This window comes from Syngnathoides biaculeatus, chromosome 8 (genome assembly GCF_019802595.1).
Source record: "Syngnathoides biaculeatus isolate LvHL_M chromosome 8, ASM1980259v1, whole genome shotgun sequence".
In the NCBI taxonomy this organism is placed as follows: Eukaryota; Metazoa; Chordata; class Actinopteri; order Syngnathiformes; family Syngnathidae; genus Syngnathoides; species Syngnathoides biaculeatus.
The window spans coordinates 3,951,772-3,972,559 of NC_084647.1; the positions used below are offsets into that span (position 1 = coordinate 3,951,772).

At 41.8% G+C, this 20,788-nt stretch overlaps 2 protein-coding genes across 7 annotated transcripts in view; both read right to left on the minus strand.

Annotated features, from left to right (window-relative positions):
* Positions 1-9,078, minus strand: part of lrrc75a (leucine rich repeat containing 75A) — a 60,944-nt gene extending 51,866 nt beyond the window's left edge. The window contains exons 1-3 of one of the 5 annotated variants that reach the window (XM_061827329.1): positions 8,495-9,078; positions 8,209-8,415; positions 7,594-7,846 (exon numbers count right to left, since the gene is read on the minus strand). In XM_061827329.1, coding sequence (XP_061683313.1) covers positions 7,594-7,846; positions 8,209-8,246 — 291 coding nt within the window. In that variant the 5' untranslated portion in view covers positions 8,247-8,415; positions 8,495-9,078. Of the gene's footprint in view, positions 1-7,593; positions 7,942-8,208 lie in introns of all 5 variants that reach the window. The other 4 variants (XR_009796070.1, XM_061827332.1, XM_061827331.1 and 1 more) reach the window with 4 other exon arrangements.
* A 651-nt stretch (positions 9,079-9,729) lies between these two features.
* The window catches only part of poldip2 (polymerase (DNA-directed), delta interacting protein 2), a 29,220-nt gene continuing 18,161 nt past the window's right edge, over positions 9,730-20,788 (minus strand). For both annotated transcript variants that reach the window (XM_061827922.1, XM_061827921.1), the window contains exons 5-11: positions 18,763-18,838; positions 18,527-18,634; positions 18,227-18,363; positions 16,881-16,907; positions 14,253-14,378; positions 11,019-11,098; positions 9,730-10,911 (exon numbers count right to left, since the gene is read on the minus strand). In XM_061827922.1, the coding sequence (XP_061683906.1) occupies positions 10,797-10,911; positions 11,019-11,098; positions 14,253-14,378; positions 16,881-16,907; positions 18,227-18,363; positions 18,527-18,634; positions 18,763-18,838 (669 nt within the window). In that variant the 3' untranslated portion in view covers positions 9,730-10,796. The remainder of the gene's footprint in view (positions 10,912-11,018; positions 11,099-14,252; positions 14,379-16,880; positions 16,908-18,226; positions 18,364-18,526; positions 18,635-18,762; positions 18,839-20,788) is intronic.

The window sequence follows — 20,788 nt, forward strand, 5'->3', positions numbered from 1 at the left end:
AAAGAATCAAAATCCTCTTTATTGGCCAAATATGTAACAACACACAAAGAATTATATATGCTGCTATCCAAGCAAATTTCCAAAACATAGGGCCAAGCAGCATTCTACACGTTAGAGTGGGCGATAGTCTGCTGTGGCTTGATCACTGACGAGTTGTGAACGGAAATGAGCTGTGGTTCGGACGCGGGCGAAGCGTGGGCGGATGTCGGCTGTGGTTTGGTCGCAGAATAGTGGAAGGAACAAGGTGGCACCCAACTTGGGCGTCTCCTCTGGCTCCCACGTAGAGGGGCCAGATGGATGTCCAAACAGGTCCCCCCGAAAGGATTAGAGGAAGAGGACTTGGGCGCACAAGGCAAAGGCACTCGGGGGCTGGAAGCGTGGAACTGCGAACCATACTAACTGAGACTCATTACCGGGGGAGAAAATTCAACTCATTGTCTGAGTCGGAATCCGGCAGCCATTCGTGTAAATTCAGATCTTCCTTGTAATCCGAAAAATCTGACTCCAACAAAATATGTGGTGGCGAGCGGGTCGTGGTAGGAACATAATCAGGCCACCAGAGTGGTGCAGATGACGCGGGGACGCGAGGACAACAACGGAGCCCACCTGGATGTCACGACCGGGGCTCGAGGGCGGACCCAAATGCACGACTCCAGAGGCAAGCAGGTAGAGTACAGAAAGCCTTTATACAGTCCGTGGTCAATGATCAGCGAGTCAGTCAGGAAAAGCAGCAGTATCAGAAGTGGCAGGCTAACTAGGATGGTCAGGGAACAGGCGAGGGTCGGTACACGGTAGGTCAGGTATACGGGAGTGCGGGAACGAGGCATGGGAATCAACGATCTGGCTGAGGACTAGTTGTCCCCCGTGTCCTATAAGTACTGGGTGTAATCAGCCGAAGCAGGGTGCAAGTGTGTGTCGACTAATTGGCTGACCACACCCAGCCCGGGTAGATGCCAGGAGCATGACACTGGATAGGAGTCCCCAGGCAGGCAGCGTGCCCGGCGGCATGCCCGGTGTCGTGGCCGGCAACGCTGCGTCTTCCATGCGGGGCCCTGTACTAGCCAGTTCGTTCTGTCATGAACCAGCAGCTTGTGGGTGGACTCAAATGCATGACGTCCAGGCAACGGCATAATGATCAGAGTGGTTTTATTCCAAAAACAGGTAGATACCAAAAGGCAGTCCAAAACAAGGCAGAGGCACAAAAGCGTGAGGCTAAAAAGAAGATCCAAAAACATGAAACAGGGTCTGATGACTATGAGGCAAACTAGGAAACGTGACAAAACGTGGTCAAACTAAAGGGGCACAGAATCATTGTGACTAAGGATGGCTCTAACTTATGCACAGTAGCAGAGTGTCCCAGGATGTGGTGAAGTATACGCAACGAAGTGGCAAATGCCAGTGACAAATTCCAACCCTAAATGCCTGGTCTAATTATCGTCAAATGAACAACAGCTGTGTGACAACTGTCAGAGGTGGTTCCGCCCAGAGCAGTGGCAGAGCCAAGGCCATGGCCGTGAGTTTTTTTTTTTAATAAGAAAAAAAGATTAACTGAGCCCCCTGTTACTATTTCCAACATCCTATATTTGTGAAGCAGGCTTCTCTGAAGTGAAATCTTTGTGAAGCGGGATTCTCTGCAGTGAATGACAACGAAGACAAAATTACAGCGCAAATTGGAAATAAGAAAAAGCCCAGGCCCCACACTGATTATGCATTATGGTGAGTTGTTATACTTACCATTAGTTTTGAAGCCGAATGGGTGAATTTATTTTTGCTCTATGTGGGAAAACCCCTGTGGATACTGAATGCATCTGGTGTTTATCTGGCAAGAAACAAACGGGAAAAAAAGAACATAATTTGAACTCTCATACTGCAGAGAAGGTGAAAAACGTATCCCCAGTGGAACCTCGGCGTTTGAACGTCTCGGCGGTTGAACGTCTCAGCGGTTGAACAATTTGATTTGGGACCCAAAAATCTGAAGAAAAATTGCCTTGGTTTTCAATCGAATTCTAGGTGTCCGAATACCCTAGAAAAACTAAACCAGTGTTGACAAGGTAGCAGACTCGAGCCGAGTGATTGAGAAATGACAGTTCAAATTATGTTCTTTTATTTTCCTGTGTTTGTTTCTTGGCACAACAGATGCGTTCAGTCTCCACATGAGTTGTCAAAAATTTCTTTAACAACAACAGCAACAAGCAGCCATGCAGTGAAAAGGTCTGCTAATAAGGAGAGGCTGGAAATCGGTTCCAGTCAAGCTGACCAGAGACACTTCTGGTGAGGCAAAAGCCCAACGAGGGACACCTCAAATACTCCTTTAGCCAATCAAGTCAGAAAGACCAAAATACTTTACGGACAAATGTATTGAGACAGTTTTTAATTAATCTAGTCATCATCACCATCATCAATAAGTCAATAACTGATAATGTCAATAAGGTTTGAGCTATACCCTTGTGTCCTATGGGAGTCTTTTTTTTAACATTACCTCAGACCAAAACATTTTGGCAAAATCCTAACATTATAAGAGGGATCGGGAAAGGCCCTTTCTTTTCTCTTCCAACATCAACGAGAATACTCTTAGTTAAATTAGTCATGGGGCCATTTTTCCAACACTAAAATCTGTGTCCATGATGCTCATCACAATATAGCTTAGTCAACAACAATAACCACAAAGTTAAATGTGTATTTGTGGAACTTGCACCCGCCCTTCAACTGCATGCATGTCATCAAAGACTAGTGGGTGCACTTTGTATTCTGGAAACCGTGAGTGAATTTATTTAATCAACTAGATTGAGCACATGGCTAACCATAGTTAAAGACGCTTTCTCGACAGAACACAAGTTCTTTAATAGTATGCAGGCAACTAGCGTGGATCTCGTAAGAAGTAACACCTCAATTCATCTGAGAGACTGTTAACGTGCTTCAGTGCAGCCTTTTTTTGGTTGTCAATGAGATAGAAACACAGTTGAGATAGACCCAGCCCCTAACTTGTTGGGCTTTTTTCATGACTAGTGCAAGTCCAACGCTGCGCTTGGTGTAAGTCGTCAAGCAGTTGGGCTGGGCGTCAGTGATTTGAACCAGGACTAAGATTCCGGTTCTCCCAGAATCCTTGAAATTTAAAAGTTTCCTTTTGCAGTTTCAATGCCTACAGTTTACCAACCCCGAAGAAGAAAGTTGCGAAAACCAACAAAGTAGTGAAATCCAACAAAGAACACAAAGATGTCCTTGTGCCCAAAGGCGCCACCGAACAAAAGTGTCTTAGCTTTAAAATAAAAGGCCAAATCACTTCAGTGCAACTCTTGCAATAACATTATATTGAGCTTTCACGATATGTGGAAGTCTTATCTATTACAACATTGAGATAGCATCCAAGTTGAATTGTGGGTTACACTCTTGCACTGAGTTATTATTTTAGTCTTCAAACCAACATATGAGTTGATGACATCCCAAAAAAGATGTAATTTTTTTAAACAGCAATCTTAGCTTCACAAAAAGTCAAAATATCGACTTTAGATTGTTTATTTATAGGTATGTTTACATACTTTTAATAAGATATGGCTCATTAGCCTAGCAAGCGAGTGCTAGCACTAATGGTTGCATAAGTGTAAAAATGCCAGCATTCTGTAGAACTATGCTCTAAAGTTTTGGTGTGTATGAAGTACTTTAATTACAGTACAGTAATTTAATTAAAGTAAGTTAGCATCCATGATTTCTGTAATGTTGGTTTGACCTGCCCGATTACAATGTATGACATGACAAAATATTTTTGAAGATACTCAGTATCACACAACACAACACAGAAATTGCTCTATCTTGTGATTGGATTGGTGATTAGTTTTTTTTTTTTTTTAAACTAACTCATCAGTGATTGCCCCCAAAAATCCTGATCATTTAAAGCTTTGTCTCTACATGTGCAAGAGTATGGTGAAATCCATGCATGACTAGAGAATTGTACTGTATGTTAGCTGTATACGATTATTAAATACACGATTAGCTGGTGTGAATAACAAATGGCGACTTAAATGTGTCCGCACACGTCATTGCTTTATATCGCATTTAACAGTTGTGCGTTTCCACCCATCCACCCTATTTATTGGGAAATATACTATCCATCAATTTTCTGAAGTGCTTCTCCTCACAAAGGCTTGCAGGTGTGGTGGAGCCTAACCCAGCTATCTTTGGGCAAGAGGCAGTGTGCACCCTAATGGTCGCCAGCCAATCCAGGGCACATATAAATAATGATGATAATTTTAATAATTCGTTCAATGAATGGATTTAATAATTAAGAGTGTTGAATCCCTGCTGTTGAAATAAATCCGTCATCCGCCACTTACATTGGAGGGCCGTGTGCACAGATCAGATTCAAAATCATCTTAGATCCCCCGTGCCCCAACTTAGTAACTGGTATGAATAACCATATAAATGTAGACCAAACTCACTCTGCCAAGCGCATCTCCAAGGGCACACCCATGCTGCATCGACCAAATTGGCAAACAGGCCAGGCCTTGCACAAAAATCAAGACCCGCCACCATTTAGACTCCAGCGCATGCTGCGCAGTCTAAGAATATAGAGCCCCAAGTGTCAAATTTGGCCCGGAACAGCCTATGTGTACACAAAAGTAGCATCACCAGTACAAAATGTTGAAGTTTTTAAATTAAAAGTTTGGCTTAAGTCAAATACCCATGTTAATTGGGAAGCCTGGGTGTGATTAAATGTATTCTTATGTCATCATGATTAACACTGTAGAGCACTGTACTTTATGATGAATGTTGCACACGCAACATCAATTGGAGCCTGGTCATCCTGCAAGGGGGATCCCTCCAGCTGCAGTCATTTCTCAAGGTTTCTCCCCTCCCCAAATAGGGTTTTGAGTTTTTCCTTGCTTGATTGAGGGGTTTAGATTAGTCCTTGCCAACTCTAGCCCTGTGAAACTTTTTGAGGCTCTTTTATTATTATAGGCTATACAAATAAACATGACTTCACATATTTCAGGATGCAAGAACAACATTAAGGACCCTGTAATGTGAATACAAACTTTTTTTCTAAATGCCTTATACATACCCCTCCATCCATTTTCTTAGTCGCTTATGCTCACAAGGGTCGTGAGAGTGCTGGAACCTATCCCAGCTGTCAAGAGGCAAGAGGCAGGGTACACCCAGAACTGGTTGCCAGCCAATCGCAGGACACACGGATACAGACAACAGTGAAGTCACAATCACACCTACGGGCAATTTAGAGTGTCCAATTAATGTTGCATGTTTTTGGGATGTGGGAGGAAAGGGGAGTGCCCTGAGAAAACCCACGCAGGCACAGGCAAAACATGCAAACTCCACACAGGCGAGTCCTCATAACTGTGAGGCCAACGCTTTACAGTTGCCTCCACCATGCCGTCTCCTATACATATTTAAAGATAATTTCTGAAAACATACAAAGACTAAGATCCACTGGACGTAATGCTCAATTGTGGAGATATACCGAGCTACTGTTTTTCACCATTTCAGTTTTTCTCATTTGTAACCTGCCGTTAGCTAGATAGTATTCCAACACCCCCAAAATGCATCTTCTCTTTGGATAGTCCACTGGCATGGCTGCCTTAGAACACTCTGTCAGCCATGAGCCCACCCACATCAGACAGGGAAAACCGGCATAGCAAGGATGGGGGAATTATATTTATTTATTTTTAAGTGTGACTTGACAGCCAAAGTCTCAACCAGGGTTTTGTGCTGGTGTTGCCAATTTAGAGCGACTCGTTGGCAGCCATGAGTGCAGGCGCTTTATGGAGAGAAGACAAAAGAGTTTTGGGAGATTAGGGGGCAGACATGGCAGCCAGTGCGTGGATAGGAGCTGAATGAAAGATCCAGAAAATCCCCACGACGACCCAGTGGGATATAGTCCAGTCACCGGAGGCCTTAAGCAGATATATTTTTGCAGCTTGAACATGTTGTTTTGTGCAGTCATAAGAAATAGACTACACAAAGTACAATGAAGTTTTTTTTTTCTGTTGTGTGTTTGTTTAAGTCTTTGTTGTATTTTCTTGTCAGTAAACAATTGAGCGGGGCATGGTTTCAGCACATTGACTGCAAAGTCGTACAAAACAAAGTCTGGACAGTGACTTTCACAGGTGGTATTCTGTCACCCGGCATGACATATCATCACTATGAAATGAAATGCAACGCAATTATTTTCAAAACTTAACATACAGTAACTCTATCCATTATCTGAGCCGCTTTGTAAGGGATAGTTTCTGCAGAAGCCCCACAATATTTTCATTTAATGATAAGTGTGGGATTATAATCATAGCCAGAGTGAACTATAAAAGAAATATGATGTGATTAAGACAAAATGATTTCATTATTTCTCTCTTCAAAAAGAATGTTGCTAATTCATGAGCACATGTGGCTGAGTTCATATTTGATTAAAGTAAGGTTTGCCTTTCACAGGCATCAACTTTTTTATTTTTTTAGGAAACGATGCATCTGCACACCTTGTCTGGGATGAGTGGAACAGCCACGCAACCAACCATTTTTCCAAAAATCGACAAAAATCTACTGAAAATCCAATCACTAGCTGAGGCTAATGCAAAGTAATGCTAGGAACAGAAACAATATGGCATGCATAACCCATGTGACGTGGATTTAACTAATGTGGTGACTTCAAAGAGTGTCCAGAATTCGTTTTGTATGGCTTTGATTCAGCAGACACATCCACATTCTATGAGAGCAGCGAGAATGTTTAAGTGGCAATTTATCTAATCATTCAAATTTGGCAGACCTTTTCATAAAACTCTTCTTTGCGGTGTGGCAAATTTATAAGACCTATTTATTTTCACTTTACAGGTACTTTTAGGTTGCGGCACGGTGACTCAGCTGGAAAGCGTTGGCCTCACAGTTCTGAGTGGAGTTTGCATGTTCTCCCCGTGCCTGCGTGGGTTTTTACTCCGGGCACTCCGGTTTCCTCCCACATCCTAAAAACACGCAACATTAATTGGATGCTCTAAATGGCCCTTAGGTGTGATTGGGAGTGCTGCTGTTTGTCTCGATGTCCCCTAAGATTGGCTGGCAACCAGTTCAGGGTGTAGCTTGCCTCCTGCCCGTTGACAGCTGGGATAGGCTTCAGCACTGCCGCGACCCTCGTGAGGATCAGCGGCAAAGAAGATGGGTACTTTTAGGTTGTTGTGTTTATTGCTATCAGATGCCAAAACAGTTCAAATCTAACCCGAACATTATGTTTGAAAAACAGGTCTCTATCAATAACTGTCAATTCCTATGTATGAAAGAAATTAAGATATCCGATTAATTTGACGATAAATACAAAAAATATAAAGAATAATTAATTTTCGAGTCCCATAATGCACACAACAACATTTGAGTACTTTATCCTTTAGTGTTTGTTTTACATCAAGGAGAGAAAAAAAATGCAAAAATCGGCTTTTATTTGTTTGTTCAAATGTTATCTTTTTCTTATGTTGTACTGTGTACAAATTGACAACGAATGGGCCAATATTTGCCAATTTGAAAGAGGCTAATATTGACGACTGATTGATCAGGCCAGGCCCTAGTTTAAAAGAGAAACTTGAATGAACAGTCAAGTGACGTTACCTGCCGTAGAGTTCTCAGCATCTCTGTGGCCTCGTCATGTTTTCCCTGCTTGGCCATCAGCATCATCTCTTGGATCATTCCAATCCGGCGCTGGTAAGGCGGCGGGGTGGCACCTCGGCTCAGCCTGTCCCCTGACCTCAACATGAGGGAAGCAAACAGATCCCCCCGCTCCTTGGAGTTGGTCCGCCTCCAGCTGTGCTGAGGACTGGCTCCTCCAGCATCGTGGCCCTTGGTCTGTTTGCTGCCCATGGTGCTGTGTGAAGAGGAGCTGGGATAACAAGATTGATCCCACTGGGCGGGCAGTCAGTCATGCAGAGGGAGGCTTGGTAGTGGTTTCCATGAAGGGGCCTGCAGCGGATCACATCTTAACTATTCTGGACACTTTCAGGGCGTTATAAAGCACTGAATCCGCGTGGACAAGGGATTGTCGTACGTAGAGTAGAAGGCAATACAACAACGCCAAACAGGAGGAAGTAGTTTGTGCAGCTCAAGTGGTCGGCAGAGGCTGCCTACAGCATGGCCGCTTAACACCAAACCGACGCACTGCACTGAACCCCACCGCAGTCCCCTGTCCCGAACACAACTTCACCACGACACGGCACCACCTCGATTTACCTACTGGAACGACGTATCGTTTGGGCTTCTGCTCTCATCTCATCTCATCCGCCCAAACAGAGCCCGCTTTCCTGGAGCGAAACTCGCAGGAAGACGGCGGTACAGCGAGCGGGGCATGACAATGTTGACGTCCGCGGTTCCCCGACGACTTCGTCGCCAGTGTTCCACTCCTGCGCTCCTCCCCCGGCCGCGAAATTCACCAGTCACCTGGCACAGGAAACAACGCCATGTCGCTTACGAGAGGCAAAGAGGCTGAGCGTCTGCCCGTGGTAGAGCGGAGGAGTACCTGCCTGCTCGCTCTAATCGTGCATTCACGGAATTCATGAGGAACGTAATGTGACTGGTGTCAATGTAATTGTACATGTGCACATTTCCTCGCCATAATTCGGAGACCTCCGTATGGGTCTGACTCTTTAGCTAGTGCCCAGTCCCTAGTTTTGGTTTTCAAACAGCAGTGGGCGTGGTTAACATTGCCAATTTAATTATTACCCGATGGGCAGTTATGATTGAGGTCTCTGAATTCTGCCTAGCAACAAGTTACCAGGCAAGACCAAGAAAAATAAATCAAACTTTTTAAAGCAAGCAGTTTAATTTACGTGAAATATGTCAATGTTTTATGTGCAATATTTTGAATAAACGTTAGTCCACACTGCCATTATGTTGATCATTTTATGGTTCATAGTGGAAAAAGTAGAAGGGTACAAACTTACCTTGTTCTAGTAGCCTTTCCAGGGAGGTACAAAATATTGACAGTATATTGTACTGTTTGCTTTAATACAGTAAACGCACAAACATAAAATAAGAATATTTTTTGTCAGTCCAGTCTTCTATTGGTTACCATGCTTGCCAGTTGAGCTGGCTCCTGGATTCAAACCTCTGCTCCTGCCTTTGTGTGCTGAGTTAGCATCTTCTCTCTGGCTTGTGGATTTGTGTGTGTGTGTTTGAGGACTGGGGTTCAAATCCTGGCCCTGCTGATAGGGAGTTTGTGTTATCCCCGTGCCAGCATGTTTTTTCTCCAGTCGCCTATCACGTCCCCAAAACCTGCATGGTAGTTTAGTTGAAAACCCTAAATCGCCTCTAGGTTTGAATGTGAGTGCAAATTGTTGTTTATATGTGCCCTGCGATTGGCTGGCAACCAGTTCAGTGTGTACCCTGCCTCCTGCCCAAAGATAGCTGGGATACACTCCAGCACTGCTGTGACTCTTGTGAGGATAAGTGGATCAGAAAATGGATGGTCAGTTTCCTTTCCTCCTTCCATTCCCAAAATACACATCAGTGATGGGACATTGTAATTTCCTAGGAATGTAATAGAAGTGATTTGAAAATGCAAACACTGGCAAATTTATAAATGTTAATTGATTTTTTTTAACTTTAAAATCAGTACTTTTACTGAATTTTACTAACATTTCTGTACTTCTACATTCCAACTCACATGCACTTGATCTCACAAACTTGATGGCAACATTAAAAAAAAAAAAAAATCAGTATGTGCAAGCATATTGAAATGCACCAGTAAATGGGTATTTTTCAAAACATTTATTTGCCTTTTGTTACATTCCTATTTACAGTATTCCAACCATAGGACTTCAGATTCACTTATCAAAGGGCAATTCTGAAAGAATACTTTGTTTGTGAACCCAGAGTAATTTTGGCTCATTCAAAGTGTCTTTCAAAGTCAAATATGTGTCCTGAACGAGACACCCTCTCTACAAGACAATATTTTTTTTTTTACAGGGATGAAAATAGCCATTTTACAAACACTTTGACTGCTACTGCCCCCCACCTTCTTCACCAATGGTGCACTTCAGGTGTTACAGACGGGAAAAAACGAGACTTTTGGTAGAAATTCCGTTTAGATTTTGACACCACATTCTTATACTTCAGTATTAGGTATTCAACCAAAAGAAACAGTGTGACTCTTCCCATTTCTGTGGACATTTATTTTAAGAAGTTAACCGCTGCCACTTTCACTGAGGACAGTACTTTTTAAAGAGGGTACTGCGTCTTACACATTTGCAAGTTGGTAGGTGATCAGTCTGCAACAATCTACTTTCATGTATTGTTTCCTTTGGTAATGTTGAAAAAAACCTTGTAATGCATGAACATTTTACTTTTGTAAACTGCTCAGACATCCCTCATGAAAAACAGTTAGGCAAAGATGAACAGAAAAGCAGTGTGAATAAATGTTAACATGAAAACAGGAATCAACACATTGTAGCATTATGTTTTGAATAACACCACCATGGCGAAATCATCTGAGGCACCACTGTAGTTGCTCTCTTTCGGAACACAACCTCAGCAGGCTACCACCCTGGCCAATACTTCAGCTTTTCAGTGCCAAAAATGATCTGCTCTACAGCAGAACATTTGTTTTCCATGCTTGTTTCCCACCCACATCCATTCAGGTTGAGTCTGCTTCAAATCAAGTTAACCTTGCAACAAGTGTATTCTTATGCACTTGAGAAAAAAAAAAGGAAATGTGTGCATATGGAAGATCTAGAAAATGCTTATCATCATCCCTTCCACCAACTAATTTTTCTGATACTGAAGGCAGAGGTAAATGATAGGGTGGGAGCGACTACTCGCAGTTAAAATGTGTAGCCTGCAGGGGGGGCTTTATCATCTTTGTTACTCTCCAGGGAGAAAGGAGGAATCCGAACATCGAAGTGTGAGCCATCAGTCCTCTCAATACGAAAGGTTCCCCTGAATGTAAAAATAGCCAGGAAATGATATTAATCACATAGAAGAGTGTAGAATTAAAATTGCTTTAGAGAACATGAACTTTTACATTGCATATAGAAAACACTCACCACATGTGACCACTGGGAGCTTGGAGAGAGACATGGCTGCTATACTGAAATGCTGGTTGCTCTTTGGACAGCACTGGCTCCTTCAATCACACGACAAGCTCACAATAAAACCACTGTACAAAGCATGCGTTGCAAACAAAAGCAACTATCCTGTTTGAGTAACTAAAGCAGGACATGTGCATAATGACAAACAAGCCAAATGTGAGCATTTTTCTACCTAACTGATTGATGTCAACAGAGGCCAAATTATCAGTTGTCTCTGAAAAATCTCGACCAATTACACTGTGATGTGGGTTGTGTAAAGACGAGTATTGTTAGTTACCTTGAAAAAGAAACTTACTTTAACAATTACTTGAGCTTAAAAGTAGCCTTTAAGTTGCTTTCAACAGATGCCAAGTGGCATGGATAATATCACGTTTTCACAGTACAAAAAAGCATGAACCCAACCGTACCCATTACTTTGTAATGAATGCCACACTAATTATACAATGATGTTAACAAACTAATAAATTATAGTGGAGTTGTCCCTCCTCGAGCCAGGACCTTAACGTGTGGAGAGGTTTGTGTGTCCCGATGATCCTAAGAGCTAAGTTGTCTGGTGCTTCATGCCCCTGGTATGGTCACCCATGGCAAAAAGGTCCTGGGTGAGGGACCAGGCAAAGTACGACTCCAGAACCCCTATGACGAGTACAAAAATTGGATCTTAGTTCCCCTTGCCCGGACGCGGGTCCCCAGGGCCCCACTCTGGAGCCAGGCCTGGAAGTGGGGCTCGAAGGCGAGCGTCTGGTGGCCGAGCCTTTTACCCATGGGGCTCGGGCGGGCACAGCCCGAAAGGGTAACATGGGTCCCCCCTTCCCATGGACTCACCACCTGTGAGAGGGGCCATAGGGGTCGGGTGCGATGTGAGCTGGGCAGTAGTCAAAGGCAGGGACCAGGGCGATCTGATCCCTGGTTACAAAAACTAGCTCTAGGGACATGGAATGTCTTCTCTTTGCCAGGGAAGGAGCACGAATTTGTGCGTGAGGTCGAGAAGTTCTGAATAGATATAGTCAGACTTGCCCCTACGCATCGCTTGGGCTCTGGCACCACTCTTCTTGAGTTGCCCACGGTGAGGGACGCCAAGCAGGTGTGGGCTTACTTATTGCCTCCTGGCTGGGAGCTTGTACGTTGGGGTTTACCCCGGTGGATGAGAGGGTAGCCTCCCTCCTCCTTCAGGGTCTTGAATGTTGTTTGTGCTTTTGCGGCAAGCAGCATTTCAGAGTACCCACCCTTTTTGGAGTCCTTAGTGGGAGTGCAGGAGAGTGCCCCCTCTGGGACATTCTGCTGGGCGACTTCAAGGCCCACGTGGGCAATGACAGCGAGACCTGGAAGGGTGCGATTGGGAAGAACGGCCCCTGATCAGAACCTGAATGTATTCTGTTACTGGACTTTTGTGCGCATCACGGATTGTCCATAACGAACACCATGATCAGGCATAAGGGTGTTCACATGTCCACCTGGCACCAGGAAAACCTAGGTTGCAGTTCGATGAACTTTGTGGTCATGTCATTGGACTTGCGACCGCATGTCTTGCACACTCAGGTGAAGAGAGGGGCGGAGCTGTCAACTAATCACCAACTGCTCGTGAGTTGGCTCAGATGGTGGGGAAGATGCCGGTCCGATGTGGCAGGCCCAAACATATTGTAAGGGTCTGCTGAGAATGGCTGGCAGGTTCCCCTGTCAGCAGGAATTTCAACTCCCACCCCCGAAAGAACTTTGCTCACGTCCCCGAGGAGGCGGGAGACATTGAGTCCGAGTGGACAATGTTCTGTGCCTCAATTACTGAGGCGGCCGACTGGAGGTGTGGCCATAAGGTGATCAGTGACTGTCGTGGCGCCAACCCGCGAACACGTTGGTAGACACAAACAGTGAGGGATGCTGTCAAGCTGAAGAAGGAGTCCTATCGGGCATTTTTGGCCTGTGGGACTCACGAGGCAGCTGATAGGTACCGGCTGCCAGCGGAATGCAGCTTCGGTGGTCGACGAGGCAAAAACTCGGGTGTGGGAGGAGTTCGGTGAGGCCATGGAGAACAACTTCAAAATGGCTTCGGGGAAATTCTGGTCCACCATCCAGTGTCTCAGGAGGGGGAAGCAGTGCACCGTCAAAACTGTGTGTAGTGAGGATGGGGCACCGAGATCCTCAACTTGGGATGTTGTTAGTCGGTGGGGAGAATACTTTGAAGACATCCTCAATTCCACCAACACACCTTCCCATGAGGGAAACTGACAAACCAGGGAGACTGACAGTCATTTTGTGTTTAGTCCATTTTATAATTTCTGCACTAACAGTTATCTCATCACCCAGCCGCTTGCCAGTTGTCTTGAAGCCGCATTCCAGCCTTGTGCAGGTCTGCAATCTTGTCCCTGATGTCCTCAGAAAGTTATTTAGTATTGTCCATGATAAAGAGGTTTGTGTCTGATTGACTGATTCTGTGGCCAGGTGTCTTTATATTGGTAACAAGTTGAGCTAAGTGTCTTTCATACAGCTAACAAGTTTAGATGTGAAGTACTTCCTTAACGTGAGAGGACTACTCTGTGGTTCAGAATTCTTTATTCTTGATTGGGGATGAAATACTTATTTCACTCAAGATGCAGATTTTTTTGTATGTGATTTTCTTTTAGATACTCTGTCGCTCACTACTACTACTTCTCTCAATATTAATATAAACCTACCTACGATTCAGATTATAGCCCGCTCATGTCTTAGTTAGTAGGTGAACTTACAAAAATCAGTGAGGGTTAAAATAATGATTTTCTTCCACTCACTGTTGTAAACCACAAATATCTAGTGGCCATTAAAAAAAAAAAAATCCTGTGAAGCCACACATTTCCCAGATGGCACCGCACCATTAAAATATTCAATAAATGCCGTAAATAAGGATGTTAATTCTGGTTGTTATGTATTCCTGGAACCTGTAGTTTAGGTTATGTGTGATGTAGTAACCTCTGGTTCAATTCCATTGGAAATTTTGTAAAGTTTAACCGGGTAATTACAGTTGAAATCAAGGGTCAGGAATTCATGAGTAACAGTATCTTTGCACAAAAATTTATATTGCTACTATCAACATCAGTAGCAATATTTCTTTTCTGTAAAATGTACCAATTTCTTTCTTTTTTTTTTTTTTTTTAAAGTGCACATAACCCGAGGATTCAGCATTGTGTGTCACTTCTGAGTGTGTGCGTGAGTTGCTCTGACCCTGCCCACCACGCCACGACCTCGGACAGTCTCCAGGGTTCCAGACAGGCTGAAGATCCTCCAATGTCTCTCTCTCAGCTGAACCACCTCATTGCCCATGTTCTCCAAACGGATGCAATATCGCCACTTAAAGGATGACACAGTTAACACACACACACTGACACTGTATTACAGTGGATGAAAAATATGACCACACCCCCTGAAGTAAAAGGCCAGCTATTCTTAGTAAAAGATCAAATTTAACCCTGTTTAAACTGACCGGCCGTAAAATGTAAGTATTAAATGCAGTGGCTTCATATTTGTAGACTATTACAATACTGATCAGAAAAGTGACAAATGGAGTTAATGAGATATATTTATTTAGATTTTTTTTTTTTTTGTTCCAGACACTTTCTGGATCGCAGGTCAGATTGACCCAGGAACATTAAACACATGAGGGTTAAGTTCGGTCCTTTTGAAAAACTTTACAGGAAATATTCCAAACCAACTGTACAATTTAGTTGGTCAAACAACGTGGTTGAAGGCTATACCTTGTTTTATCTGTGCGTTAATAGATGCTCATGAAGACTTTAAAATAGACTTGGGTGCAACATATTGTGGCGTAACAGTAGGGTTAATTTGAATAACTGCCCTCATGCTGTGCTTCTCTCCTAATAACATGATCAGCAATTCTGCACAAAGACCCTCAGCCATTTCCATGCTACTATTTTGTCTGTAATTAGCAACATGACAAGAGAGCTCCCAAAAATGAGTCTTGACAAAAGTGATTTATGAGCTGCAATATTAGAAAAAACATGGTGCTTAACCAACTTGTTTCTATATTTTAGAGAAATACCAATCTAGTTGAAGACAAAACACAGTACACATTACACACACACTGTAAAACATAGTCAGCATTTCTGCTACTATTTTTAACTGCTTTAGCTTTTTCCACAGATTAGTTTTTGTAGGTTTGGATGCACATTCCTCCAGGATGCATAAACTTGGGTGCCGGGTGAACGAAGGCCCAAATTGAAATCCAATACTTTTTAATATCTACATACTTCTCTTTGAAGACATTATCAGGAGACGGAGCATCAGGTTCCAGTTATACAGATGACACCCAGCTGTTCATCACAATCTCATGATGAAATAGAGTCAACTGATTCCCTTCTTCAGCCTATTTTAGATATTAAGTCAAGGATCAACCAGGATGGAACAGGTTTTGGTTAGCAGTTTTGAAGGTAGGTTAAAAAATAAAAACCTTTACCGAAACTACAACATTTTAAACCATCACAATGTGTTAAAAAACCTGGATGTCATTTTTTGACTCAAGAATGTAACTAAAATAGGTTTTTGCAATCTAAAGAATAGCCACAGGCCACCCATTTCTCCAGCAGGTTAATGTGAGGATGCTGATGGATGCTTTTATCTCCTGTTTAAACTACTGCAATTCCCTGCTCTCTCTACTTCCCAAAAAAGAGCATTTACTCTCTAAAACTACTCAAGAAATCAGCTACTTCTGTGCTGACAAAGATCAAAGAGCTGGAGCACACTACAGATCAATGAATTGGCTCCCCGTATGCATGTATGTCAATTTTGACCTTTTATTAGTTTTGAGTGTCTCAATGGTCTTAAGATATCCTATCAACCAGATATGCTTTTATCTTATCAATCCTCACAGGTCCTAAGTTCCTCTGGCAGTGTTTTTTTATTATTCCAATGATCAGAACATAAACCCAGCGATGCTGCCTTCAGTCATTATGGCAAACGCCTTTGAAAAAGCCTTCCAGAAAGCATCAGGGAAGTAGAGACTGTTCATGTTTTTAAAGGAAGAGTCCAGAATCACCTGTTTGGTTTAGGTATTAACTCATATACCAGTAATATTTTTTTTAACTCATTTGATGTAATCTTTCTTTTACCCATTTATTAAATACTTATTTTACTCATTTATTTGAGCTCATCTTATATCTTTTATAAACTAAACCTTTCTTGTATCTCTTATTTTCCTTTAGCTTTTATCTGGTTTTGTTTTCTTAGTCTTGGGTTTTTCTCTAACATCTCCCTCATGGGAGCCTCCATGCTTGGAGGTGAGTTCAGTCTGCTCACGGAGATCTCATCCTTGAGCCTCCTGGGGCCAGGAGGGCTGGGGGTCTCCGTAAAATGTGGGTAGTCCCAACCAGTCTACTCTGATCTTTGTGATTTCTGTGGTAGCATCCTTTGTGGTCATGAGCTGCGGCACCTCTTGATGTGGATGGCTCTCACAGGTTGTCTTTTCTAGCCTGGATACTCAGTGCCTTCCCATGTTGTCACGTCTCGATAGAACTGCTGTACTGTTCGTGAACATATGCTGTGTCTGTATGTTTAGGCATGTCTGCTCGTATGGGTGGGTCTGTATTTATTTGAGGGGATGGTAGGGGCAGGTTTTTGTATTCATTCTGCAAATTAAGTTCTGTTTTCATCTCTCTGAAACACTGGGATGCATATACTATGTATGGTGTACAAATACATTTTCATTTGAATATTTTTTAGATACACAAAGGGGATATGATTAAGTTGATGCACAAACTATCGAGAGGGTACTTAGGGTTATTTATTTTGGGCACCTATATACGTAGAGTATAATTGTTCTTGTTTTCTCACACTCACCCAGTATACATGAGAATTCTGGCCTTCCTGAATAAAGACAGAAATAATCACAATTAATATTTTCGTCTTCCTCTAATCAAAACATACATTTGAAAACAGTTTACATGTATATCTAAAAAAAAAAAGTGTCAAAAGCTTTTAATTTAGTTAGGTGCTGTATTTTTCACACCAAAAAGCGCACCGGATTATAAAGATTATAAAACTCAATTACGGGATCTATTTCTGTACTTAACACAAACATAATGTGCATGATCGGGTACATGCTAAAACATACGGTATACAAAAACAAAAGGTAACGAACGCAAAACTGAGTTTAGTTCAACTTTTTTCTACTATTTAATAATACACAATTTTAATCAATATTTTCTTTATAATCCATTGGCAGTTGGTGGACTTAGTTACCGGTGGCTGGAATGAAGCAAAAGTGTTGATTTTAGTTCTTGCGCAGATGGAGAGAAAACACCTTTTCATAAAATGAAAGTCTTAGATCTTCACAAGTTGTACTACTGTTATTGCCTTCAGTGGAATGGTGACTGTAGAGATGCTTCTTCTGGCTATGCTTTGTTCAATAATCCATTGCTCAAGGTAGTCTTTTGTGGCCACCTCACTTTGTTCCAGCTTTTTAACGTGGCAGAGTTCCTTTTTTTTATTCTTCCACTTCCGAATAGATTTATTGATGTTGAATTATTTTGCAGTTGCTATATTACCATTTACAACCATGTAACTGATAGCCTGTAGTATGAATTGGGCCCCATAAGCACGCCTCTTCACTGATGCAATTTTCAGGGGTCTTTAGACAAAAAATGTTGTTTTGCAGCATGCCAGTATACCTACCGGAGCCATGGGTACGTACTGTACTACCTAATGTTGTCTGATTGGTTTGTCGCTGCCAGCGTACGGCGTGTCAGCCGAAAATTGTCCCGACAGTTAATCAAGTAAAGAGCTCACCAAAGTCAGACAACATTACAGATCTTAGAACTCAATGCACAGACAAGGTGCGCTGGATTAAAAAGGCGCACTGTCGAATTTTGAGAAAATTAATGGATTTTAAGTGCACCTTGTAGTGTGTAAAATACACTAGTTCCGTTCGAAAAGAGAAACTCAGAGATGCACGACACTGAACTTTGATTTTTGAAAAATATGAATCATTCTGATTATTACAGCAAACATAAACCCAAAGTTTTCCATCTCTAGAAAGTAGAATTTTACATGATCAAGAAACACAACTTTATTTATTTATAATTTTTTTTTAATGGAAAATTTGGGCTGGGATAAGGCCTCTGAAAATTATTTTCCCAAATGTTTAATGATGCACAGTATATTCATATATTACCCTAGTTATTTACCCTCATGCCCATGTAGAAGGGGATGACAGTGACCCGGATATTCTCAGTGGTCTCCCTGTGGACATCAGAGAGCTCCAACCAAGGGTGGTTCTTTTCCTGCCATGCTTTTAGGGTGTCTCTGGGGATGAAAGGAGGAGCTACAAAGGACAGAGAAGGCAAAGTTAAAGGGGAAACAAGGTTGGATCAAATTAGATGAGAAATGACCAAATTATAAGAATTAGGAAGGACACAAAAAACACACATGAAAAGGGAAAAACACATTGTAGGATTAAAAAAGACAGACTGGGGGTGAGGGTTTACATTTGGCAGGGTTATACATGAGGAAGCGCTCAAACAGTTCATGATGGATGGGGTTCTGCTCTGCAGAATTGTAGGGCAGGATGTCTTCATGGCTCACATAGTCCAGACCTGATTGAATTAAAAGAAAAATATATACAAAGTTTTCTTAAACTAATGTGGATGATAACAGAGTCTGCTTTGGTCTGTATTTACTATCATGTTGTGGAATTGAGAAGTGAGATGGTATAGGAGAATACCTGGGATGGCGTACAGTGCTCTGCTGTCATCATGGTTAGCCAGAAACGTCACCGCTTCGGTCTGGGACCTCTGAGACTGTCAAAAGCAGCATAAACAAATATTTATCAGAACAACAAGTCAACTGGGTCTCCAGGTTTTGCTCTTGGCTTGAATAAACAGAAAAAACAGACAGCATAGTCGACTTTGATGCATGTAAACAACAACTGTGAACAACAACTGTGTACATTTTTACATTATTAATTTGATGCTAATGCGTAACTTTTTTAAATGACCTACAGCACACAGCTTGGTCAATTTAATTAAAATACAATTCTAATTGGCTGTATAAAGATACCGCACATTGTCACCGATAATGGCAACATTTTTAATGAGGATATGGGCACCTATCACAGTACCTGTCGCATTCTTTAAGAGACATGGAAAAGGCAACAAAATTTGGGTGTTTGTAATGTAAAACCACTAGTTGCCAGAAAATCCCATGCACTGGTCCATGTGACTCAAGATGAAAAATGTATTAAAACAAAAGTGGACTATTTCTCAATCAAAGCTGTAGTCACTGTGATTTGACGAGCGCGATCGCGTGCCATCGCCAGTCACTCACATTTGAAAAATGTACGGGTGTAGTCAGTCATGCTCGCAGATATAGTTACGGGTGTGGTCCACCTGTCATGCCCGCAAATAAAGTTGTAGGTGTTATTAGGGATCGAATCTCAAAACCTTAAAATAATTTACTGGATTAATATAACATAACTGTAAATTAAAAATAAAATAAATATATAACTAAAATGGAAAATGAAGATTTCAAACTCAGAAATATTAATTTCCAATTTCAACTGATATTAGTAGAACATGATATAAAACAGTATTTAAAATTTTTCATCAATAAAAATTCTTGATCTGACCAACTTCGTCTAAAGAAAAAAATTAACTGGCCTGTCAAGGAATAAACACGAATGGTCTATACCCGCAATGTTTTGAAAATGCTGAAAGTTTAGTTGAACATAATCGGCATTAGTGGCAACAAGCTAGCGATACATTGTAATAAACCTTCCTGTCGGCAATCATGATGTATTGTTATAATCTAGTGTAATTTACAGCAGTATCTATTGTCAATCCATCAATGAAATCTATATCTTCCTAAAACATGTAGAGGGGAAATGTTTTCAATTTCAAGATAACGCATACCACGGGGAAAATGACTGTTCGCATTTAGATGTATGGACAAACTAGTCTAACGTCAGAACTTAGATGAAGTCAAAGTAAATCACAATTTGATACTTATTATAGTTAGATACTGAAACATTACTTGTGTTGTATCCCAGAAATAATTTCAGTGTAACTGAATTTCCTTTTACATGGTTCATGATATTGATGACTTTCAACGTAAATGCGCTCACCGTACGTGAAGAAGCTCTGAACATGCGCTTTTGGCATAACTCTGGGCCCTGGCTAGCCTTTTTTCATGATTAGCCATTTTTTTTAGCCAAAATAAATTTTCATTAGTCACTTTTCTACAATCATAGCCAAAAAATAGCTAATCACATGCCTGTCAAACTGCGGTCTACTAACATGACTAGTACTCTCTTGTTCTTCAGATTACATGCATACAAATAACTTTCAGACATAAATATGATACAAGGAATTGTTCTTTTATTGGTAACTGAATCTAATAAACAATAAGAATGAGAGATATGTCATAAAAATAAGAAAGCTTCTCAATCCTCTTCTGTACTCCTGACTGTAGAAAATAACACTGTTCAACACAAAGTTTTTGCATGATTCCTGCCATAAAGATTCTCCTCTTTTTACTGCTCACCCATTTACAGAAACTTTTATCAAAATCAAACAATTCTTCTTCTGGGCCTTCAATTGACCCCTCCGTAAAGGGCACTTAACCACGCCTCCTGAAGTAACGTCACCCCACTGTTGCTAACCTCAGACAAACAGACAAAATGGCGTCGCAGGAAGAAAAGTCAAGAGCGAAATTTGTCTGATTTACCAGCTGATTTTTCACTCGCATTCTTA